At 36.8% G+C, this 27,242-nt stretch overlaps 1 protein-coding gene across 5 annotated transcripts in view; it reads left to right on the top strand.

The window, feature by feature from the left end:
- Nucleotides 1-21,098, top strand: part of LOC125230811 (protein 5NUC-like) — a 53,705-nt gene extending 32,607 nt beyond the window's left edge. The window contains exons 3-5 of one of the 5 annotated variants that reach the window (XM_048136036.1): nucleotides 2,690-2,843; nucleotides 14,242-15,436; nucleotides 15,764-16,667. In XM_048136036.1, the coding sequence (XP_047991993.1) occupies nucleotides 2,690-2,843; nucleotides 14,242-15,436; nucleotides 15,764-15,966 (1,552 nt within the window). In that variant the 3' untranslated portion in view covers nucleotides 15,967-16,667. Of the gene's footprint in view, nucleotides 1-2,689; nucleotides 2,844-11,724; nucleotides 13,150-14,241; nucleotides 15,437-15,763; nucleotides 16,668-16,850; nucleotides 19,368-19,494 lie in introns of those variants that run through there. The other 4 variants (XM_048136034.1, XM_048136037.1, XM_048136035.1 and 1 more) reach the window with 4 other exon arrangements.
- The last annotated feature ends 6,144 nt before the right edge of the window (nucleotides 21,099-27,242 follow it).

The raw sequence follows: 27,242 nt of genomic DNA, 5'->3' as shown, positions 1-27,242 counted from the left end.
TACGTCGTTTAAGAATACATTTTCTGGAAAATGATACTTACATTCCACTGTTTTCGTGTACCGGATATTTTCCTGGGTGGATATTGAGTTTTTGATTGTATAATGATAGCGTAAACGGCAAAGAAAATGGTATTAATTGTTTGGTGAAAGTGTACTTACAGCGCCAATAGTAAATTGTGCAACAAGGGGAGGAAGTTGAATATTACTAACGAGAGTAAGTTATATTCATACTCCCCGAGTTACACACAATGTTTTTCATCACACTCGCAATGTAAAAAATATGTAAATAGATGTAAAAAAGTTAAGTACGGTACAAGAAATTTCATTATTCCCTTGGGAGAACGATTTTTCTATAACTCACGCTCCGCCTGCGCGCAATAGCACATTTAAAGTGCGGGTGTGATGAAATAGTTATTTGTTATACAAGGGGGCAAAGTTGTATTTTAACGCCGAGTGCGGAATTGAAAGAATATAATCCTGAACTTGCGAGTTATTTTAACACACGAGAAGTAAAATACATTTGCACCCGAGTGTAACACAGAACTTTTCCCCTCACTACAGCGAGGAAACTACAACGCAAAAAATGCGTTTATCACTGCTTCCAGTAGTTCCACAGGTGGTAATAAATCATCTTAATTACTAGATTCACCTACTTTTATCAATTTTAAAGCAGTTAATTTGACTTTATTCAAGGTCAAATTACTTTACCCACTAGTGGATAAAATGCGTTTTTACCCGCTAGTATTAAAGGACAAAACACGTGTTTCCGAGCTAGTGAGGGGAAAAATATCTTATATCATAAACAAAATCAAAGTAAAACACTTGGAAAGTAAAATTTAGTACCTACTCACTTTTGAGAACAATGAACCACTTTGAAAGCATGGAAAAACAAAAAATATGTAAATTAGATATCATAAAATTCCGAACATACATAATAATATTTTGACGACCGGTCTGGCCTAGCGCGTAGTGAGTGTAGTGACCCTGCCTGCTACGCCGCGGTCCCGGGTTCGAATCCCGGTAAGGGCATTTATTTGTGTGATGAACGCAGATATTCGTTCCTGAGTCATGGATGTTTTCTATGTATATAAGTATTTGTATATTATATATATCGTTGTCTGAGTACCTGAAACACAAGCCTTCTTGAGCTTACCGTGGGACTCAGTCAATTGGTGTAAAAACGTCCTATAATATTTATTTATTTATTTAAAATAAAAAAAATAGATACATATTATATGTCATCATCATCATCCTCCTTGCGTTATCCCGGCGTTTGCCACGGCTCATGGGAGCCTGGGGTCCGCTTTGACAACTAATCCCAAGATTCGGCGTAGGCACTAGTTTTTACGAAAGCGACTGCCATCTGATCTTCCAACCCGAAGGGTAAACTAGACCTTATTGGAATTAGTCCGGTTTCCTCACGATGTTTTCCTTCACCAAAAAGCGACTGGCAAATATCAAATGACATTTCGCACATAAGTTCCGAAAAACTCATTGGATACATATATGTAAAATATGTAATTAGTTATATTGATTATATCAACTAACGACGTACTTTAATTGTAAAACGTTTTAAAAAAACGCAATAGACTACTAACATACGACACTAAAATATCTAAACAACAGCCACGGCCACCGCGCAGTGCAGTAGGTTTATCTGATGTCCCGAGTGAATCCTATACAATTCCTCTTTTATTTTATTTACCCCGCTCCAGCATTGTAAATGTTTACTTTGTCTCTACAAAATTGTCCTGAACTTGTTTTCCACTACAATACGCAATAAAGCTTCATTTGGAAAATTCTTAGCATAATAACCTCGATTCACCAATAATTTCAAACCCTTTGTACCCTTGCTCTTCAATAAATACGTACCTAAAAACCATGGAACAGCAGGAAGCTCGAATACTAAGCCCCTACATCACAAACACTGTTGCCTTGGTTCACAACATCGAATTGTTGCTCGATTCACAATCCTTATACTCCCTTTTCAAATAGAATGTACGGAATACCATTCGGTTCGACTAATCCGCATCCAGGGATTTAAATGAAACTACGCTCGTATTTTAATTGCTCTTTAATCTAGACATTTCATGCTTTCTATTTTAAAATGTTTCGCCATTCATTGACCTAAAAACACAAATATTTTAACAGGGTACCTAATGTATTGTGACCTCCTGAAATACAGACGTAAAAAGTTAATATTTGTACAAATGTTGGTGGTTGAGTGCGATTGTGGAAAATGGTCGCTCACCCTTTCTGTCACTATTATGGATTTATGATGCTACCTAGTGCGTTTAGGCGTATAGTAATAGATGACCCAACACCGATTCGGTGACAACTTTGAGGACCTCAAGACCTTGACTCGGAAAGTCATAAGTACCTAAGTATACTATTCCAAGAATTCTACATATATTTAAGGCGAAACAGGAGGGGTCATTTCTTCATACAAACTCTCTCGACTGCTTCTTTCCTGGTTTAGAACATGGCCCTTTTGACATCTTAGGTAGCGCAGGTCTTAGAGTTCCTAAGTGAACCGTGGTAACAACTATTGGAACTATAATTATGTTGTTTGGACTTTGCTTCAAACTCAGCAATCCGATGTGAAAACAAAGTAGCGAAACATAGTGTACCTCTTTCATCATATTTTTTTATGTGCCACTATTTCACCTTGTACGTATTCCTGTTTCAGTGTAAAGGAGGCACGACGCAAGGCAGCCTCAGGCGAAGGCCCGCCCGTACTATACCTCAACGCCGGCGACACCTACACCGGCACAGCCTGGTTCACAATCTACAAGTGGAAGATCGCCGCTGAGTTCATCAACGCTTTGAGGCCTGACGCTGTTGTAAGTATCTGAGGGTTATTGGAGATTATGTACGAGTACAGGCAGCATCTAATGTAGCGGATCAAACAACGCGTCACAAATTGTCGCGTTCCGTGCCTAAAGTTGAGAGGCCCCTTCAATTGCAATAAGGATTTTCAGTTCGAATTTCAGAAGTACCTATATGTCTTAATGGCACTTGAGTCATAATAATCCTTATGTGAAATTGTAGATAGGTAACTTACATGACAGCTCACAACATTCTGTAACAGCTCAATAAAAACCTATGTTTTGTATACATACGAGTATACATAGATCTAATTAAAACTGTAAAAGACTTATTTAAGAAAGTTAGGGATGTCATGATGTTTGTTTCATCCGCTACTATTGATGCTGCAACAAAATACTCTTTTGTTCACTATATTTAAAGACATTGCAACTCTAAATTAATTATTTAAGAATTTTTGTAATAGTAAAAGTCGCTGCATATGTGACGACTATTGGATTAAATAAAGTCGTTCAACGCCATAAAATACGTAAAATTTATGACACAAAAGCAAAATATAGATTTAAAAGAACCAATGTATCTAAGCACAAATCTACGATTGATATGCTGAAAAGGATATGTATATTGTTTATGCAACGACATTTACTTGTATGTACAACTGTTTTTTTGTTTTGTTTTCATGGTCTGCACTACGTGACGTTACATTTTTTTTTTCATATTTACCCACCATTATATTATTGTATTGATAAACACACGTTTAAAGTTATTTTGTGGCGTGTAATTGTGTATTTAGCTACCAGGTAATTTTGTTCGTCAATTGTGTGCAACATTACGCCGTGATAACGCAAATGTGACAGTTTAGCGTGATTGGTCCCACTATATTCGACATGCTTAACTGTCAATTCGCATCATTTTAAAAATCAACCATGTATATCATCCCACTTCGATGCTGATCCAACCAAAACGTAGTAATTAAAAAAAAATACATTTGTCTCACTACAACTGTAATAGTTTTGTTGTCACCTGTGGATTGAAAATGTCTATTTTTTATACGTGATTGTAATTGTACCTTTTGACACTTTGGGATAATTCGAAATCGACGTAGAATCAACACGAATCGTCAGTTTAAGCATGTCGAATACAGCCTCTTGTGTCGTTTTGTGAAGCGCGATTACGTTTCAATGACATGTTGTTCATAGTCATTGTCATTTTCATAGCTTAAACGTGCCCATCAAAAGTTATTGGTGTAGGTACTTGAAGATTCTAACTAGTATCTAGTATTGAGATTAAGGAGTTATTTCTACATAATCCCTTATGTAAGAAAATTACTTCGGGAAAGTTTTAATTTTTTTTTTATATAGCGGTAAGAGCGTGCGACTTTCCTACTACCCTGCTGCCTACTGCAGTGCGCGGTGGCCGTGGCTGTTGTTTAGATATTTTAGTGTCGTATGTTAGTAGTCTATTGCGTTTTTTTAAAACGTTTTACAATTAAAGTACGTTACCTATCCCATAGTACAAAGTACAAAGTACTAGTTGAGTTTTGTGCATTTTCTTTTTTTTTGTAAAATTAATGCTTGTCGCGTAAGTTTCTCTAGGACTCATAATTAAATCGAAATTTTCATCATATTTTCCAAGGATTAATTTTAATATGCCCGAGGGTACGTTTATATTATAAGTAATAGTAAAAAAATACCCAGAGAGAGAATTAAGTTTAAACATAAGTATATTTAAGTTATTAATATTTTTAATCCTTAATTACATCTGTAAACCGCTCATAATGCGCTACGTATTTCAGTAACTACTCCGCAATCAATCAATCAATCAATCAATCAATCTGTGTAAGAATGTCCTATAATATTTATTTATTTTATTTTTTTATTTATTTATTTATATCCCGAAGCTCTCGGTAAAATATGTATGTTTTTTCATTACCGTCCGGATTAAAAGCGCAGCGCTCTATTTTCCGGTGCGCACGTAATGAGGTTTGGCAGGCCCGTGCGTTGGTAGAATTATAGCAAAAATCAATACATAGAGCGGTTGCGTCACGCCGCACTACATAAGCTGTGGCTGGTATATAAGCGCTGCGTTTAATTTAACTTTGCTTTATTCGCGGAATATTTTGTCAGCACGGCGCTACTTGAAAACGAAAGGGCGTATGTAGCATCTATTCTAAGCTACTTTGTCCCCTTTTTGGTTAGAGTCTACTTGTAATACGGATGAGCGAAAGTTGCGGATGGAATCCGCCTGTGCACGGTGAACACATTCGTGTTACAATTTGTATTTGTAACAGAAGTGTCGTTAATTATTGATTTTGTCAAGAGGGTTCGATCGGCTTTGAGGGTCATTAAATTATTGTCTTCCCAAAAATAAAATAGTGTAGGTATTTTAAAACTAACACTGCACTAGATACCTACTATATTATATCTACTTACCTAGGTACCTAAAAAATATCAACCAAAAAACTGTGTCAGAACAGAACACGAAGAGATTCACGCGAAAATTAATACCCTTTTTGACGCACTCAAATCACATACAAGTTGGCGACAAGGAAGACACTGGTGGAAACTACACCAATTGAGTACTAGTTTGGAGATCATCAGTCTAGTTGGTGTCACATGACACCAGTCTTCAGCGTCTGACATATTTCATCAAAGCTTTTTTATGTGCACTACCCATTTTTGACGATTTGGTGACGGTTTTCTACATTTTCAGCTCATATATAGTATTCATTCAATTATAAATATTTTACACAGTGACAAGCTTATGTGAAAGGTCTTAAACAAAGTCAATATTTTTATCACAGGATGTTTGGAGTTCCTGTAACGTAAGATATTTTAATAACAATGTTATCGTTATATTTGCTTAAGGATTAATATAAAGAATTCACAATACGCTTGCCTATCTTAATGATATATTAAATATATCATTTCATAACATTCTTCTTTCATAACTAACATATATACCTACTAAATTATACTTTAGAAGCTGTTATCTTAAGAACATAGTGAAGAGAAGTACATAATATATTATAGGCTATACTTAAGGTGACGAACCCAATCATGGACAGTTTAAGAAAAAAATTCGCCTGTTTTTGATATTTGACTCATAAATGTAAAAATTCTACCGCCAAGCGTGTTAAATCTTGAATGTCCTATCCTTCTTCTACATTTCAAGCGTATTGCAGAATAGATACTCCTATTGGTTTCTTCATAGTTTATATTTATTTATTTATTTATTTAGCCTTCTTTCCACATTTTTGTCTTTTTACTTTTCATTTAATTTGTCTTTTAGTTATTTGTGGTCCCTGATAGGGTAAAGGCCTCCTCCAAGCTTTGCCATTTTTCTCTATTCTGAGCGGTGTCCATCCAGTTCCTTCCTGCTACCTTTACAATGTCGTCAACCCATCTTTTGCGTGGTTTCCCATCCTTCCTCTTACCAGTGGGGCCTGGCCATCTGGTTGCATGTAGAGTCCATCTCTTATCTTGGTATCTCGCCAAATGTCCAGCCCATTTCCATTTTTGCGATAGTGCATGTTGAAGAGCATCTGTCAGCTTAGTTTTCTTCCTTATTTCTTCATTTCTAGTTTTCTGGATCCTCCTTAACTTCAAGATGCTCCTTTCCATTGCATGTTGACATGCGAGAATTTTGCTCTTTACCCTCTTGGTGTACACCCATGTTTGGCTGGCGTAAGTGAGGCTGGGTAGGATGCAGGAGTCCATTATAATTTTCTTCAGTTTCAGGCCATAGTTTCCCTTTAAAATCTCTTTTTGAGCCCAGTATTTGGACCACGCTATGTTAACTCTTCTGTCAATTTCATTGTCGTTACTGTTTTTGTTAAAGGATATCAGTTTTCCCAAGTATACATACTCTTGAACATAGTCTATTTTACTTCCTTCTATATTTATTGGTTGCTCGTAGCTGTTAGTCATCACTTTTGTTTTTGTCGCGTTCATTTGTAGTCCTATTTTCTGACTCTCTGTGTTTAGGGCTTGCAGCATGTTTCTTATTCCAGTAGCTGTTTCATTAAAAAGGACTATATCGTCTGCAAACCTTAAGTGTGTGAGTTGTCTGTTTTTCAGCCACACACCCTCGTTTTTCCAATCTATATTTTGAAAAATATCTTCTAGAACGGCTATGAATAATTTGGGAGAGAGGGGGTCGCCTTGCCTCAAGCCGCGTCCTATTGTAATTTCTTCTCCTTCTCGTTCCAGTTTGACTTTGCTCACACTTTTAGCGTATATCTTCTTTATAATTGTTATGTATTTTCCATTTATATTATTGTTTCTTAATGCTCTCCAGATTGATGAGTGTATTATACTGTCAAATGCTTTCATGTAGTCTACGAACGCCACATACAGCGGTTTGTTGAATTCTTTGTACTTTTCTATTATTTGTTCTGTGGCCTGTATGTGGTCGTTTGTAGAGTAGCCAGGCCTGAACCCTGCCTGTTCAGTTGGTTGGTTTTTATCAATATCTGGTGCCATTCTGCTCAACAGTATTGACGTAAACAGTTTGTATGTTGCTGATAGCAGGCTGATAGGTCTATAGTTCCCAATGTCCAGTGGGCTGCCTTTTTTGTAAAGCAGTATAATATGTGATTGACACCATTGGGTTGGAACTTGTTCTAATTCTAGTGCCATGTTAAAAAGTGAAGTCAAGTGTGTACCTAGTATCGGTGCTCCAATTTTCAGGCATTCATTAGTTAGATTGTCTAGTCCTGGGCTTTTTTCAGGCTTCAGTTTCTTTATATGTCTCATTGTTTCCCTCTCACTTATTGCCTCGACTACTGTTTCTGCTTCTGCCATATTTTCTTGTTGGTCTTCGATTTCTGTTTCTATTTCTATTGATGGTTTCCTATATAGTTCCTGGTAGAAGGTTGTAGCTCGCTTAATGATGTCTTCTCTTGTTTTGGTTTCGTCTTGTTTGTCTGTGAGTTTTTCAATCCAGTTCTTATGTGTTGTAAGTTTTTTATAGGCTCGCTTCGAGCTCCTGAATGTTGTTATGTTTTTTTCAATAATTTTCCTTCTATGGGCCTCATAGTCGTGCCTTATTGCTTTGTTTGTTTGTTTGAATATTTGTTTCAGTTCTTCTCTATTTTCCCTAGATTTTTCTTTTATCGATACTAGTTCCGCTCGTCTAGATATCAACTTGAGTGTGTCGTCTGTTAGTATTCTTTGTTGATTATTTTTCGTACATTTTTTTGGCTTTAAACTTTTCGTAATATTATCTTCCAGTATATTGCTGTAGGTTTGTATATCTGTTGTTTGGTTGGGCTTGGTTATCTGCGTGAAGTTTTCTTTCAGGTTTTCAATATACGCAGTTTTCTCTTCTTCCGTTTTCAGGGCTTTAGGCAGACATTTGAATGATGTTCGATTGATTTTTGGGGTGTCTAGTTTTAATGTGCATCTGAGCATCCTGTGGTCAGATGGAAAGTTTATCCCATTTAGTACTTCCAGGTTGGTGATAAGTTTGCGGTTGCCACTTAGAACAAAATCAATTTCATTCCTTGTCTTTTGATCAGGTGATTTTCATGTCCATTTTCTTGTCATTTTTTCTTGAAGAACGAGTTCATTATGGACAACCTGTGTTCCTGTGCATGTAATATGAGGCGTTCTCCTCTTGCGTTTCGCTTGCCGTAGCCATAGTTTCCCATAATTTTGGTATCCTTTTCGTGGGGTAATGGATTTCCTACTTTAGCATTAAAATCCCCCATTACCACTAGGTTTTTATTTGCTAGCTTATGTGCTTTGTTCAGGTCATCATAGAATTTGTTTATTTCTTCTGGTGTAGCACTTTCCGTTGGTGCGTAGACTTGAATAAGTGATAATGGTAGGTTTTCGAATTTTAGGTCCAAAATGGCTACCCTGTCGGATATTCCTGAGAAGTTGACAATGTTCCTGCTGAGGTTCTTCTTTATCAGGAACCCCACTCCATGAAGTCCCTTTGTCTGTCCTGTAAAGCAGAAAATATAATTTTGATGTTCTTGTATGCTACAGCCCATTCTTCGTACTTCCGCAAGCCCGATAATGTCCCAGTCTAGCTTATCTATAGCTATATTCAGCTCTAACAGTCTTGTTGGAGTTGCTAGTGACCTCACATTGTAACTGCATATTTTTATACTGTGACTGTTGTTTATTCTGCTTTTGCTTGGAGGGTATTGGTCTAATTCCCCACGGGGACCAGCCGGGTTGGTCTTCTTAGTTAACAAATCAAAACTAGGTGTTTTTTCTCCAATTATGGACGGCAGTTCTCCAGTAATGGATCCCCCATTATGGACAGTGAAATAAGTTTAACATTTTACTTTTAAAGCCAACTGATACGCAATGAGTCAATTTTAGGGTATGCAAAAACCGGTTAAATTAAAAAACCGGTTAATAACCGAGACTTTTCCTTCAAAACCGGTTAACCGGTTATTAACCGGTTTTGAGGATTTTTAGTAAATGGCCGTACTACGCAGTAATTGCAATTACCTTTAAGAATTCTGATGTTGATGATATCGTAGCAGGTATTACTTGCACGATGATCATTTTTATCCAGTTAATTCCAGTTTTTGGAAATTTGGTAAATGCGGATATTGCTAAAATAGGCTTGTGTGGTTTGAATGTGATTCGTCAGTTTTGCGTTTTCTAGGCATGTCTACAGCTCCCAGAGCCCCTAGTAATACAAGCAATTGATGTAAGAAAACCAAGATCTCCATTTTACCTTTCTTTTAAAAAATCTTCTTCTTCCTCCTACCTTTATCCCACGTTATGTGGGGTCGGTACAACATGTCTTCCTCTTCCATTCTCCCCTATCTTTCGTCATCTCAACACTCACATCTTTCTTTCTCATGTCCTCTTTCACACAATCCATCCATCGTTGTTTGGGTTTACCCCTCCCTCTCCATCCATCAACATTCATCTCCAACATTCTTTTGCCTATATGACACTCATCCCTCCTCATTACATGACCGTACCACGCCAACCTGCCACTCCTCATCTTTTCTTTTAAAAAATATAGTTTGAAATATACGGTAGACTCCGGTTACAACGACGCTCAAGGGACCGCTGATATTACGTCGTACTAACCGGATGTCGTACAAAACGAATTTCATTTCTTTTAATTAAAAGTAATATCTACATCTCTATTACTAAAACATTTCAATCAATAGATTTATTTACAGGGTATTATTATCATAGTATTAATACCTTATTTTATTGTGACTTGTTTAGTTAAAAAAGTCCTTTTTAGTATGCGTTCTTGCTCATCATTTGTAAGTAAAGCTAGTTTACACGCAATCGAAAAATACAAATTGGGTTCTATTTAGCTTATAAGATTAGACCCGAGGCGAACAAATTGTTAAAATTTTAAAAGCTATACTTCAAAAAGTTACATGGCCACAATGTAATCTTGCTACTTGTTGTAGGCAAGACAGGGGGCCGTGCTCGGGTGGAAGTAGCTTTGTTTCCTCAATTTACTAGTAAAAACTAAAAACGTTGTCGCTCGTCGTTGCAACCGGACTTGACGGACGGATTCTGTGTAAAATGTGTCGTAAAAAGAGGCTGGTCGTTAAAATCGGAGTCGTAATAAACGGATGTACTTTCATACTATCACATACGAAAACCAAATAAAATACCTGTGCTTATGTCGTTGTAAGAGGTTGGACGTTAGGTCTATGCGGAGTCGTAATATACTAACCGGACTCTACTGTATTGTATAAAATGTACACTACATCGGTACTAATTTTTTAAATTAAATCATTACAGACAGATAATAATGTTGTCAATGAAAAGTAATGAATAAATCTTTATTATTACAAAACATTAAATAAATACGTATTTTTGAACCTTTTAATGCCTAATTATCCAAATTTTGAGAAATAAGTACGGTTTCGGTTATTAACCGGTTAGAGACTATAAAAACCGGTTTTTAACAGAGGCCAAAAAGTCTCGGTTAACCGGTTTTTCGGTTAACCGGTTAACCGGTTTGCACACCCTAGTCAATTTTATACACCATAAATACAATTAGTTTGGGTTATTTTAACATAGGATCGTTTCTTGTAAATTTTGGTTTTGTAAATTGTTCCTTGTCCATCATAGGAGGTAGGCAGTTTTTCGGGTCCAGTAATGGACACTCGCAAAAAACGTCATTTCTTTATATCTTTGGAGCAACAAACTAGTATGTTTTATACCTTATCTCATGCTTAATGCAGTAAGTAAAACGCATTCAAGATTACACCGTGCGTTATTTTTTTATTATTTTATACATGAACTCATCTCTCTTAGCAACATTACTAAGAATTTGTCTTGATATTTTTTTCAGTAAACTGGTGAATTTTATCTTGTCTCCAAATCCTTCAGAAATGACCGAATTAATTGAAACTTCAAAATTAAACAGCTCTACAAGTCTAGTTTATGGTACATAGTCGTCAGTTTTTAGAAACTTATTTTAGATACTTATTTTTAAGGATTTGTTTTTTTTATCCATAATGGCATCACCGTCCATTATGGGGTATTTTACCTTAGCTCATGTTTTAACATCACGCTCAAAGCCAATTATTACTAATAATAAATGTCTTGCGATCAAATAATGTCGGGAAATTACATTAATTCATCTCAAATAATCTATGTTCTGTCTGTATCTTGTGAAAAACGAAAGGTGTTGGGTTACATTACATCCATGAAAATGAACGAACTGATTTCATTGCTTAATTTCATAGTAAATAGAAGTTGTTGATGCAGTAAGTACATGATACAGAAACTAAGTCAATTATTTCGTCCATTTTTTTTATTAAATTTTTTATGTTTCGTAATTAACATAAACGACTATTTATCCGCTTAGATACTAATATTTTCGCCACTTTTACGATTCCTTTCGACTTGCTTCTTAATTATTAACACACTAACATTTATCTTTCAGTCACTGGGTACCAATGACATACAGGCCGCGTCGGACCAACTTTCCCCGTTCCTGAACGACATCAAAACGAATATCCTATCTAGCAACGTATTCCCTAACACTAAGAATGAAAAAATAGAAAAATCTGAAATTTTTGACGTTAGTGGAGTTAAGGTCGCCGTAATCGGCTATCTTACGCCAGATACAAACACCGTAGAAAGCAACAACATAGAATACATAAATGAAATCATTGCGCTTAAAGATGAAGTAGCCAATCTCAAGAGTCAGGATGTTAAAATTATAATTGCGTTAGGTCACTCCGATACTGACATAGCTCAAGAAATTGCCAGAGACATTGAAGGCGTCGACTTGGTTATCAACGGCTATAGAAATCAATACCTTTGGAGTGGAAAGTCCATAACTGGCGAGTTAGAAGTTCTGAGAGAATCGACCTCTCAAACTCAAGAATCCGGAAAAGTTGTCCCACTTCTACAATCCGTAGCCTACGACAAATACCTCGGCAGAATAAACATCAAATTTGATGAAAACGGCGATATAGAAGATATCAAAATAAACCCAATTCTTCTTGACAAGTCAATCCCTCAAGATTCAGAGATTGTTGACATAATAAACAAATACTCTAACGAAGTCATAGCTTTGAATAATGAGGTTGTGGGTAATACAGCTGTAGTACTCGATGGCGACTCATGTGCGACTGAAGAATGTAACCTTGGTAACTTAATAGCCGACGCTATGGTCTACTACCATGCCTTAAGATTTGAAGGCGAACGTTGGACTGATGCACCCATAGCAATTATCCACAGTGGTGCTATACAAGATTCTATAGCACCAGCAAATAGGCCTGCTGCTGTAACAAGGGGAGATTTAATGTCTGCATTGCCTACTGAAAGCAATGTTGTTTTGATGGAAATTAATGGTACAGTGTTCAATCAAATGCTTGAACATGCCGTCGCTGATTATAGCTTGCGCAATCCTTCAGGGGCATTTTTGCATTTCTCTGGTGTACGAGTAGTTTATGACTTTTCCAAAGAACCTGGATCTCGGGTTGTCAGCGCGGTAGTTCGCTGTCATAACTGCTACTTGCCAACGTTCTATGTCATAGAGGGCTTTAGGACGTACCCAGTATTGATGCCGAGAGCTTTAGCGGATGGTGAATTTGGTTACGACATGCTCCGGAATCCGCCATTGGATATGTATGAGCACGATGAATTGACAGCTGTAGCGGAATACATCCGTCTCCGTAGCCCAGTGTACCCTGAAGTGGCCGGTCGTATAAGACTTCTCAATGTTGATGCTATTGATGATGCAGCATTTTCACTTACGTCGTGTTCTGCTATTACTTTCATAGCAGCTGTCACTGCTTCTTTTCCATTTATGCAATAGTTGTAATACGTAGCCAGGAATATAAAATATCTTTGCACAAAATGACAGTCTCTCTTTTCTTACCATACTTATAGATTATTTTAATGGTTTATACTAGACAGATAAATCCTGATTACGATTTTATTTTGGGCTACTTAAAAACATAAAATATTGAATCCTTAAAAATAACAAGGGTTGTGTTCAATTTTGTTGTACATGAAAAAAGTAAGTCCATTTTTAGATACTATGTAAATCTGAATACGCATGACTGTTTATGAATTTTATGGAGCTTTGCATGAAACATGAAATAAGTTGATTTACAACCTGCAGCATCCTGATAACAAAATTATAACCTACAGCTTTGTCGCATTGCCTTGCATGGGGTCTACCTACATCATATAGATAAGTAGAAATAGCATTCAGAATATCTATCCTAGTTTTCTATTTTCTACTGATTCAGTTATTAAAGGCAATTTGAATCGCATGAAATATGAAATCCTCAACAGTAAATTCTTTTTATTAACCGACTTCTTTACTGAAAATAAAGAAGGAGGTTATATATTCGGGTTTATTTTATGTATGTTACCTGATTACTCCGAGACCCTACCTCCAAGGTGGTCCCATATTAATCTGGAGCTGTTCTGATGATGGGATCCATGAAGAGTGCCAAATTTTAAAGGCACATGTATGGTGATTTCGGTGTTTTCTTGACAAACTTGAGCAGTTTCTCTCGAAAACGAGCACTTTCATAAAGTGAACCTCATGTCGATGTATTTTTTTGTAAAAAGTTTTTATTGTAGATACTATGGGAACTAGTACACAAATATATTATGAAAACATTTAGTAATCACAAAGTTACTAAACATAACTATTAACCAGACTATTAACCAAAACTATTAACCAGAAATGCATTAACTGCTATTAATTGGCTTAAGTGCTAATACTAACAAAGAAGGTAAATATTCATTCATTTCATATATATGTCTATTAATTCTAACTAACAAAACTTTTTTTATTAAAAACCTTTCAAACAATGCTCAATGTTTCCATTGAATTTAGAAGTTTCATAATTACATTTAAAAAAATAAGGGATGCATGACCTACAGAATTATAAATAGTAAATCGGCCATGATATAACTGGTTTTGATTTTTCAGTCCCTCGGGAACCATGAACTGGATAATGGCGTATCGGGACTCACGCCATTCATCGCCAACCTCACGTGCCCCGTGCTGGCTGCCAACCTGATCCTCGCCGACGAGCCCGCGCTCCAGGCCGAGCACAACCTCATGAACTCCATCATTTTCAACGTCAACGGCACCAAAGTCGGAGTTATCGGATACCTCACACCAGACACTAAAGTTCTAGCTATCAAAAACTATGTCGAATACGTTGAAGAAACTGTTGCTATTAAACAAGAAGTAGCCAAACTTAAGAAAGAGGGTGTTAAAATATTGATTGCACTAGGCCATTCTGGTTTTGCCAAAGATTTAGAAATAGCCAGGGAAGTTGAGGACATCGACTTGGTCATAGGCGGACACACAAACACTTTTTTGTGGAACGGAACTACTCCGGATGTAGAAGTAGCCGAAGGCCCTTACCCCACGCTGGTCAAACAACGTTCGGGGCGTTTAGTTCCTGCAGTACAAGCTTACGCCTACACAAAATATTTAGGAAAATTACATATAGTTTTCAATACTGAAGGCGAAATTGTCTCGTACGATGGTAACCCAGTCCTTTTAAATAGTTCAGTGCCACAAGACCCTGAAGTTTTAACTATTGTTAACCGTTACCGTGGCGAAGTTTTGAAAATATCCGAAGTGGTAATAGGAAACTCGTCGGTCATATTAGATGGGCATTCTTGTCGATTGAGAGAGTGCAATCTAGGCAACTTTATTACTGATGCAATGGTTCATAAATATGCATCATCATACAAAGGGGTCGGCTGGACCGATGCTCCAATCGCTATCATGCAAGGAGGAGGAATAAGAACTTCCATAGCTCATGTTGATCTACCCACAGTGGTAACTAAAGGTGATTTATTGACAGTAATGCCGTTTGACGGAAATACTGCAAAAGTTACTCTTAACGGTACTCGTGTCTGGAATATGCTCGAGCATGCCGTTGCGAGGTACAACCCCAAACGTCCTCCTGGACAGTTCCTACAGATGTCAGGGCTTAGAGTAGAATATGACTTTAGGTATCCCCCAGGAAAAAGAGTTGTAAAAGTTTCTGTACGCTGCGGTATGTGCCCGATGCCTACATACTCAGTATTAAATAAAACCGCTACGTACAAAATTCTTATGCCAGCATTCTTATCTACGGGAGGCGATGGATTCGATATGTTTTATGGTAGACCATCGCAGCCGTTGGTTTACGGTGAACTAGCGGCAACCATTGACTTTTTAAATAAAACTAGTCCAGTGTATCCGGCTACAGAAGGTCGAATCCTAATACATCATGAAGATAAGTTAAAAGTGAATTCAGCAGTGGCCATGTCCATGTCCTTTTATTCCATTATCTGTGCTATTTTCATGCTAGGATTAGTGCAGTAATATTTTTAATTCTTGTAATTCTATACAATCAGTATTATTTTGTTCAACGTTACGACCGCTACGTACAAAATTCTTATGCCAGCATTCTTATCTACGGGAGGCGATGGATTCGATATGTTTTATGGTAGACCATCGCAGCCGTTGGTTTACGGTGAACTAGCGGCAACCATTGACTTTTTAAATAAAACTAGTCCAGTGTATCCGGCTACAGAAGGTCGAATCCTAATACATCATGAAGATAAGTTAAAAGTGAATTCAGCAGTGGCCATGTCCATGTCCTTTTATTCCATTATCTGTGCTATTTTCATGCTAGGATTAGTGCAGTAATATTTTTAATTCTTGTAATTCTATACAATCAGTATTATTTTGTTCAACGTTACGTCAGATGTCTACCTGCGTAATAAAGTATTACTAGGTATATAAAACATACCTGAGTTTATAAGAACAAATTATTTTTATATTATAAATATCAGTTTAACATGAAGTTGTTTTAACTTGTAGTAGAGTAGAATATGACTTTAGGTATCTCCCAGGAAAAAGAGTTGTAAAAGTTTCTGTACGCTGCGGTATGTGCCCTATGCCTACATACTCAGTATTAAATAAAACCGCTACGTACAAAATTCTTATGCCAGCATTCTTATCTACGGGAGGCGATGGATTCGATATGTTTTATGGTAGACCATCGCAGCCGTTGGTTTACGGTGAACTAGCGGCAACCATTGACTTTTTAAATAAAACTAGTCCAGTGTATCCGGCTACAGAAGGTCGAATCCTAATACATCATGAAGATAAGTTAAAAGTGAATTCAGCAGTGGCCATGTCCATGTCCTTTTATTCCATTATCTGTGCTATTTTCATGCTAGGATTAGTGCAGTAATATTTTTAATTCTTGTAATTCTATACAATCAGTATTATTTTGTTCAACGTTACGTCAGATGTCTACCTGCGTAATAAAGTATTACTAGGTATATAAAACATACCTGAGTTTATAAGAACAAATTATTTTTATATTATAAATATCAGTTTAACATGAAATTGTTTTAACTTGTAGCGTAGATTGCCCTCATTGTAACTTTCGTGTAAATACCTTTATTATTACAGGTAATTGCATTCTTATTGTCATAGGTAATACTTATCGACCGCTGATTTTCTTGTACCTAATTAAATTATTGATAATAGTCATAAGTTACAACTTTTCTTTTTTGTTTCAGTCTCTTGGAAATCATGAATTCGACAATGGTGTTAAGGGTCTAACCCCGTTCATTGAAAACTTAACTTGTCCAGTCTTAACTGCGAATATAGACTTGACTAATGTGCCAGAACTAGCGACGGAAACTAACCTCAAGAAATCAATGATAATTGATATCGACGGCGTTCAAATAGGCATTGTAGGATACCTCACACCCGACACCAAATTCCTGGCAGTTCCAAATAACGTTGATTACATTGACGAAATAGTAGCCATCAAGGAAGAAGTAAAAAAATTGCAAGAAAAGAAAATACGCATCATTATTGCCTTGGGTCATTCTGGATATGTTAAAGACTTGCAAATAGCGAAAGAAGTAGAGGGCGTGGATTTAGTAATTGGAGGGCATACCAATACATTTCTTTGGAACGGCACGACTCCTGATTCGGAGGAACCGCAAGGACCATACCCAACTTACGTTAAGCAGGCGTCAGGTCGCTCTGTACCTGTGGTTCAAGCGTACGCTTATACAAAATATTTTGGTAAACTACTAATGACTTTTGATTCCAAAGGAGAAGCCATTAAAATCTCTGGTCAACCGATACTCTTGGACAACTCTATACCTCAAGATCCAGAAGTCATTAGAATTATTGAACGCTATAGAGACGATGTTTTAAACGTTGCCGATGAAGTGATAGGAAATACATCAGTCGTACTTTCGGGTGAACACTGTAAATATCTCGAGTGCAATTTGGGAAATTTAATAACCGACGCAATGGTTTACCGTTATGCGACGCTCTATAAAGGAGAGCATTGGACTGATGCTCCCATTGCTATCATTCAAGGTGGAGGTATCAGAGCATCAATATCATATATGCATATGCCTGCAAATATTACCAAAGGAGATCTTCTTATTGTGATGCCGTTTGAAGGTAATTTAGTGACGGTGTCTATGGCTGGTAGTGTGATATTCCAAATGCTGGAACACTCTGTTTACGATCTGAACAATTTACAAGATCACGGTGAATTTTTACAATTTTCTGGATTACGCGTAGTATACGATTATAAAAGACCGCCGAAATCTAGGGTAGTCGAAGTAAGAGCAAGATGTGGGGACTGCCAAATACCACAATATAAAAACATTAATAAAACCCAAATATACAAAGTCATAATGCCTCAATTTGTAGCCAATGGTGGTGATGGGTATTCCATGTTAGTGGGTCTACCACAAGAAACATTAGATTACAATGAGCTACAATGCACAGAGTATTATCTACGTCACCGAAGTCCTGTTTTTCCCCAAGTGGAAGGAAGACTCGTCCTACTTAATGAAGAAGCTATGTATCACAAAGATTCCTCTTCAAGCATTTCTGTCTCACTATGTTTGATGATATCCCTAATAATTAGTGTAATGATTCCTTCCTACTCTTATTTTTAGGTTATGTTTAATCAGGTAATAAATAAATGAAATTTACGCTTAAAATCCGCGGGTCTGCTGGCAGTTCCCATTTGCCTTCTTGATAGTACGTACCTACTGAGTTGTAGTCTGTAGAGCTTACTTGTGTAGCAATTTATACAATCTCAATGTTTGACAATGTTGTTTTAATGACTGCCGAAAATAATGCTCCTAATTATATATGTTGTGTAAATTGTATAATGTTAGACTGACAGTATTGTATTTTAAACTAATTCTATCCGTCCCATTAGTGCAATTTTTTTTTCCTACTTCGTCCGTTATTTTTAAACTGCGGGGCCCTCCCCAGAGAATACCTGCACTAACATAGAAATAGACGCAGTGCCAACGAACACGGCAAAATTACCTAATGGCTTCAGCCGACCTAGCCGAACTGACAATCATTATCGCTACGTAGCGTTCGAAACGTAGTCTACCTCTGTCGCGCTACTAGATAAGAAAAGAGCGATAGAGAGAGTTAGCTACGATGTGTTTGTAAGTGTTGCGTTGCTACGCAATGAGGGTTCAGCAGTTTTCAGATGACATATCTCTAGTTAATATCTCTATGCTAAAAGCATAAAATTAGAACTTACGAGCTCAGGGGAAAACGGTAATCGTACGATTTTAAAGAGCTAGTTGAAACTACTTTCGATCCAGCATTTAACGATAACAAAAAAAAATTACTACAATAACATATCGTAATCGTTTTCCCCTGAAATCTTAACCTAAATAATTATAAGATGACCAACATGACAAAAAATAAGAAGTATTATTATTCTTTGATTAAGTAATGTATGTAACTATAAAACGAATGGAGTTTTGAACGAATATTAGAATTAGCGTTACACATTAGTACAAAGTTGTGAGACTATTTAATTTTAACTAAATATAGGTACGAGAGTACAGTCGCTAAATTTCTAATTAAAAATTAAGAATTGCTGAAATATTTTTTTATAAATGTGTACACCATAAACCAATGAATATTTCTATAAAGTCAAACACAACTGTGAATGTAATTTGTCAATCAGTAATCTAATACGTAAGTTATTTGCTACTATAAAAAGAACGAATAAACTGACTGAAATCCTAGATATTTTTCTTATTTCATCATCTAAAACTAAACTGAACTCCGTTTGAGGTGGGTTAATATTTATATTCAGCATACATTTATCTTCTAATAAAATTAATACTAATTTGTAACTCTCTTCTCTTGCAGTCACTCGGTAACCATGAGTTCGATGAAACCGTTGATGGACTAGTTCCCTTCATTAAGAACATATCATCGCCCGTTGTAGCAGCCAACCTTATACTTGACGACGTACCTGAACTGCAAGAAGTTAATAATCTATACGAGTCTATAGTGTTGGAGAAGAAAGGAGTTAAGATTGGTATAATAGGATACTTGACGCCAGAAACTAGTTTTCTCGCCCCAAAAAACAAAGTCCAAATACAGGAAGAAATACAAGCCATTCAAAAAGAAGTACGTAAACTGAAGAAACAAGGTATCAAAATACTCATAGCTTTAGGACATTCGGGATTCGTAAAAGATCTAGCAATAGCAAAACGTGTTGAAGATCTAGACTTAGTGATTGGGGGACACTCGAACACTTTTCTTTGGAATGGAGGTCTTACGGAAAAACCAGAAATACGAGAGGGTCCTTACCCGACTGTCGTAACGGATCCAAATGGCAGGAAAGTACTAGTAGTGCAAGCTTACGCCTACACAAAATACATGGGACGCTTACATCTGACTTTCAATTCGAATGGAGAAGTAACTGAATACGATGGTTTGCCGATACTATTGAATAACAGTATACCTGAAGACCCTGAAGTTTTAAACATAGTGAACAGATATCGAGAAAGCGTCTATAAAATAAGTAATGAAGTCGCCGGTATATCTAATGTTACTCTAGACGGTAATTGTCGTTTAAAGGAATGTAACTTAGGAGACATAATAACAGATATTTTAATCAATTATACAAAAAGACATTACAGCGAAGAGTACCCGGATGTACACATAGCTATATGCCAGGGCGGTAGAATAAGAGTTTCAATAGACTATCCACAAAAACCTTTTAACACGACGAAAGGAGATTGGATAAATGTTTTGCCATTTACAGATACCATGACAATTGTGAGTATGAATGGGTCCATTTTGAGGAGAGCTTTGGAGCATTCGGTCGCTGTATGGCGGCCGATAGACAGTGTCGGGCAATTTCTGCAATTTTCTGGAATGAAAGTAACCTACGACTTACTAAAACCCGCAGGGTCTCGAATCATTAAAGCGCACGCAATATGCTCTAACTGTGGCAACACTGAATTGGCAGAAATAGAAGACAAATATACATACAGGCTACTGATGCCTAGTTTTCTGGCTGAAGGTGGGGATGGATTTAGTATATTTTCCGCCTTACCCCAAGAGCCTGTTCCTTACAACGAATTGACATGTATATACGAACATCTAAAAGAATTTGGGGCGATAAGCCCAGAAGTATCGGATCGTATTACTTTGTTAAATGAAAAAGAAGCTATTGCCAAATTCATGACGAGTTACAGCAAGAATGTTATATTGCAGCCATCGCGCGGGCACTCGATCCACTCAGGACTATACATAACATATGTTGCAATTTTATTTTTATGCAAACTCTTATCGCGGTAGCTGTGATTTTTAGCATAAATAGTTTTGTCGTATACCTACTACAAAACTAAATATCGTCACTACTTTTTAAAAAACTTGTATCTTCGTCTGTTAATGAAATAGTTATTTGTTATATAAGGGGGCAAAGTTGTATTTTAACGCCGAGTGTGGAATTGAAAAACGAGCAAAGGGAACGGATTCTATAGTTGATCCACGAGCGAAGCGAGTGGTTCGAGAATAGAATCCTGAACTTGCGAGTTTTTTAACACACGAGAAGTAAAATACATTTGCACCCGAGTGTAACACAAAACTTTTCACCTCACTTTAGCGAGGAAACTACAACGCAAAAAATGTGTTTATCACTGCTTCCAGTAGTTCCACAGGTGGTAAATCATCTTTATTACTAGACTCACCTACTTTTATCAATTTTAAAGCAGTTAATTTGACTTTATTCAAGGTCAAATTACTTTACCCACTAGTGGATAAAATGCGTTTTTACCCGCTGGTATTAAAGGACAAAACACGTGTTTCCGAGCTAGTGAGGGGAAAAGAAAATTGTAGTAAGTATGTATGGAATGCATATAGACTTACTGCGTTTTAACTTTGAGGAACAACGTGAGATACGAGATTTTTTAAAAGTAGTGACGATATTATTTATTACAATAGTACATTACGATACAAGTGCGTAAACGAGGAGGTTCGAAACGAGTGGCGATAAATTAAAACACGACCAAAGGGAGTGTTTCAAATCGACACTAGTTACGAATTTGCTTTTTGCACGTGTATCGTACGACGTTTTTCAGTACAGATGGCCCTCCGTAGTTTCGACCTGATAAGATATGAAAAACCATCTGTACTGAAATAGTACATTACAATACAAGTGCGTAAAAAATGAATTTCGAAACCAGTGGCGATAAATTAAAACACGACCGAAGGGAGTGTTTCAAATCGACACGAGTTACGCCGTGGCTTGCGTGGGCGACGGTCGCGCGATGGTCGCGCGACGGCGATGCGACGCAGACGAAATCAAACCTTATCGATATGGAAGTATGAGACGCGACGGCGACGGCCGCGCGACGGTCGCGCGACCGTCGCCCACGCAAGACACGGCGTTACGAATTTCCTTTTTGCACGTGTATCGTACGACGTGTCGATTTAATCCCTCTCCCTTCGGTCGTGTTTTAATTTATCGCCACTCGTTTCGAACTTCCTTTATTTCGCACTCGTATCGTAATTTACTATTTTAATTGAATTTTATGATATTCAAGTACAATGTACATACAGAAATTAATGGATTGCATGCCCAAGATTTGGCGTAAAATTACCTACCTATGACATCAGGATAATATGGACAGTAGTTGTATTTTTTTTGTTTCTTACGACACTGGTCGTAATAAAAATGAAACACAAGGCCAAATAGATTATTTACCTGCCTAAATATTATTTATTATATTATGGGTCAATCTTACTTGTCCACCAACTCTAAAAAATTAGCTCAAAATGGCTTGAAATCTTAACTACTTAGAGTATATTTATATTATCCTTGAAATAACTAAGTATGTGCCTGTACCTGTATTGACAAGCTTTATTTCCATAGAAATAAAACTATGGAAACGGATTATATCGCGTATAATGAATTTACAATTCATCCCGACGTTTCGAACACTTTACAGCATTCGTGGTCAACGGGTGACTGAGGAAAAATTACAACTAACTATCGCGGTAACCGAAGACAATATTTTATTTCCATAGGATTGTTGAATTTTATATGAAAATGTCATTTGATATTTGCCAGTCGCTTTTCGGTGAAGGAAAACATCGTGAGGAAACCGGACTAATTCCAATAAGGCCTAGTTACCCTTCGAGTTGGAAGGTCAGATGGCAGTCGCTTTCGTAAAAACTAGTGCCTACGCCAAATCTTGGGATTAGTTGTCAAAGCGGACCCAGGCTCCCATGAGCCGTGGCAAATGCCGGGATAACGCAAGGAGGAGGATTGTTGAATTTTGTTTTCGCTTTTTCCATTTTTAGCGACTAGGGTATGCAAAAACCGGTTAAATTAAAAAACCGGTTAATAACCGAGACTTTTCCTTCAAAACCGGTTAACCGGTTATTAACCGGTTTTGAGGATTTTTAGTAAATGGCCGTACTACGCAGTAATTGCAATTACCTTTAAGAATTCTGATGTTGATGATATCGTAGCAGGTATTACTTGCACGATGATCATTTTTATCCAGTTAATTCCAGTTTTTGGAAATTTGGTAAATGCGGATATTGCTAAAATAGGCTTGTGTGGTTTGAATGTGATTCGTCAGTTTTGCGTTTTCTAGGCATGTCTACAGCTCCCAGAGCCCCTAGTAATACAAGCAATTGATGTAAGAAAACCAAGATCTCCATTTTACCTTTCTTTTAAAAAATCTTCTTCTTCCTCCTACCTTTATCCCACGTTATGTGGGGTCGGTACAACATGTCTTCCTCTTCCATTCTCCCCTATCTTTCGTCATCTCAACACTCACATCTTTCTTTCTCATGTCCTCTTTCACACAATCCATCCATCGTTGTTTGGGTTTACCCCTCCCTCTCCATCCATCAACATTCATCTCCAACATTCTTTTGCCTATATGACACTCATCCCTCCTCATTACATGACCGTACCACGCCAACCTGCCACTCCTCATCTTTTCTTTTAAAAAATATAGTTTGAAATATACGGTAGACTCCGGTTACAACGACGCTCAAGGGACCGCTGATATTACGTCGTACTAACCGGATGTCGTACAAAACGAATTTCATTTCTTTTAATTAAAAGTAATATCTACATCTCTATTACTAAAACATTTCAATCAATAGATTTATTTACAGGGTATTATTATCATAGTATTAATACCTTATTTTATTGTGACTTGTTTAGTTAAAAAGTCCTTTTTAGTATGCGTTCTTGCTCATCATTTGTAAGTAAAGCTAGTTTACACGCAATCGAAAAATACAAATTGGGTTCTATTTAGCTTATAAGATTAGACCCGAGGCGAACAAATTGTTAAAATTTTAAAAGCTATACTTCAAAAAGTTACATGGCCACAATGTAATCTTGCTACTTGTTGTAGGCAAGACAGGGGGCCGTGCTCGGGTGGAAGTAGCTTTGTTTCCTCAATTTACTAGTAAAAACTAAAAACGTTGTCGCTCGTCGTTGCAACCGGACTTGACGGACGGATTCTGTGTAAAATGTGTCGTAAAAAGAGGCTGGTCGTTAAAATCGGAGTCGTAATAAACGGATGTACTTTCATACTATCACATACGAAAACCAAATAAAATACCTGTGCTTATGTCGTTGTAAGAGGTTGGACGTTAGGTCTATGCGGAGTCGTAATATACTAACCGGACTCTACTGTATTGTATAAAATGTACACTACATCGGTACTAATTTTTTAAATTAAATCATTACAGACAGATAATAATGTTGTCAATGAAAAGTAATGAATAAATCTTTATTATTACAAAACATTAAATAAATACGTATTTTTGAACCTTTTAATGCCTAATTATCCAAATTTTGAGAAATAAGTACGGTTTCGGTTATTAACCGGTTAGAGACTATAAAAACCGGTTTTTAACAGAGGCCAAAAAGTCTCGGTTAACCGGTTTTTCGGTTAACCGGTTAACCGGTTTGCACACCCTATTAGCGACACGATAGAGGACTCTAGTATTTAAATATTTTTTTATGTTTAGTATCTATTTAGTTGATAATACATAATGTGTACCTATATTTGTGATCACTTATTTTATTTTATTTATTACCTCAAGAAGGCTTGTGGAGTGGGTACCCAGACAAATAGGTATATACACAAATAAAACTTATACATATACGTACATACATAGAAAAGATTTTCTTTCAATCCCTTACTTGTTAAGACTGTTAAGTGCCACTAATCCTGTAACAGTTTCGTCAGCTCTACCTACCTTTTGTAAATATATGCGTGTATACATGTACCTTTGTGTATTTATGTAGATAAAGCCAAACCATAAATATATGACTATACGTGACTATACGCCATATTGCGGAATTTCAATAACAGCGGCCTCTTGACTTGATTCTTATAATAGATATGTTATGGACCAAGTGATAAATCGGGCATTATACATAATGCCCGGGCATTATGAATAATGCCCATTGTGAGTGGGCAGTTTGATAATAACTATTCAAATAATTAAATTGCCCGGGCATTATACATAATGCCCATCCTCTGTTGGGCAAAGTAATAATAACACATCGGAAAGCTGAATTTTGCCCGGGCATTATACATAATGCCCATCCTATGTTGGGCAAAGTGATAATAACATATTGTATAGCCGAATTTTGCCCAGGCATTATACATAATGCCCATCCTCTGTTGGGCAAAGTGATAATAACATATCGGATAGCTGAATTTTGCCCGGGCATTATACATAATGCCCATCCTCTTTTGGGCTAAGTAATAAAAACACACCAAATAACTGAATTTTGCCCAAGAATAGACATTTTTTTATTTTATTTACACAAAGAAAATTACACAGTATGAGCATCCATATTAATATTATAAATGGGAAAGTGTCATAACGTCGGCGGCCTGCTGAACGGATCACCGGAATCTGGCTACCGCAGTCTCGCCTCTCGACAACCTTACAGCCACTCTTTAAGTGTTGCTCTATTGTCGCACCGTGTGTGCGCCCGTTTTGCAGGGCCCACTCAATGAGTTGGCAAGTCACCTCCTGTCTTTTACAATTTTATTGTGAGACTTATTGTCACGGCAGGTGTCCGATAGTCTCCTCCCATAGCCATAGCCAGTTCATCCAACTTACAAAACAATAACCCATGACTTTAGCTCCCACTGTAGCACAAAAGACAGTGTTGCACTGCAATAGTCTTTGTGCGCTCGGGGATGGTATCCGCCACATGTGTCTCGTCTACTCTTGCCTTTAGATTTAAATGTCTTAAAGGGCCTCTGTGCTGTTGGCTTCGGTCCCATGCATGCCTCGGAAAGGTCTGGGACCCCACGGTCCAGAGATTTGCAAAAGACACACCGAATAGCTGAAGTTTGCCCGGGCATTGTACATGCCTATCCTCTGTTGGGAAAAGTGATAATAACATACCGAATATCTCAATTTTGCCCGGGCATTATGCATAATGACTGTCCTCTGTCGGGCAGAGTAATAATAAAACATGTAGAAAAGCTAATAGATGGATTGGCGCAGCTTCAGCAAACTTTCGTGCCGATTTGTTCAAGAGACTGTACGCAGTTTCATATCAAACTACAAAGGACACAGCCGCGAGCCGCCTGCAGTGCCGTAGGACCTCTCGATGTCAAGGATAGATAGGACTTATAATCGATGATTTAGAGTTAAACAAGTCCGACATAGGCCGCAGAGCAGAGCTCGCCTCCAGCCTTAGTGAGACATAAATGATGTCGGGGGAGGGCGAGAGCCATAAGGCGGTAAGCGCTATCATAAAAGAGTACTAAATACAAAATACAAAATACAAAATCATTTATTCAGCAAATAGGCCACGGGGGCACTTTTACATGTCAACATTACAGAGTATTCATTAAAGTTAAACAAATGAAATTAATAGAAATATTAACTAAAAATATTAATCATAAGCAAAGTAGCTATACACTGATATAGAATTAGAGATGTATAAAGTCTCTAAATGTCATATTATTACTAACTATAATCAATACATAAAGAAAGTGCAAACAGATACAAAGATAAAAGAAATCTATAATACTTCAATAGTTGTAAAAGACTGAATATTACAAGTAAAAATATTATACTTAATCAAATAATCCATGGAGATGTATAGCGTCTCCAAGAGTCAAATTTTATAAAATTAAAATATTTAAAAGTAAAAACCTTTGTCAAATAATACAAAAAAAATAAAAAATACAGAAAATGAATAGCTAAATTACACATTTCAAGAGATGTAGTTGTCAATCATTAAAGAACAAATCAAGTTTACAAATAAGGGCCAATCAAGGTTACAAATTAAGTTTAAAAATATAATCAAAATCTCAGAGATGTATAAGGTCTCTAAGTGTCCAAAAAACTAACATTAACTTAATCAAACGACAACAAGGTCATTAAAGTAAGGAGGGAGTCTATTTTAAAATAAAATATAATCAAAATCTCAGAGATGTATAAAGTCTCTAAGTGTCCAAAAGCTAAAATTAACTAAATTAAACGACAACGTGATGGTCTCTAGTGTCATCCTTAAGACATTACTTACTTAAGTTTAATTCTTACAAGAACCGAATGTAGTGTCTCGCAATCCGCTCAAAAGTAAAGTTAAATAATCT

Source organism: Leguminivora glycinivorella, chromosome 11 (assembly GCF_023078275.1).
Source record: "Leguminivora glycinivorella isolate SPB_JAAS2020 chromosome 11, LegGlyc_1.1, whole genome shotgun sequence".
In the NCBI taxonomy this organism is placed as follows: domain Eukaryota; kingdom Metazoa; phylum Arthropoda; class Insecta; order Lepidoptera; family Tortricidae; genus Leguminivora; species Leguminivora glycinivorella.
Note: the sequence above shows the minus strand (reverse complement) of the source record. Positions and strands in the feature narration are given on the sequence as shown.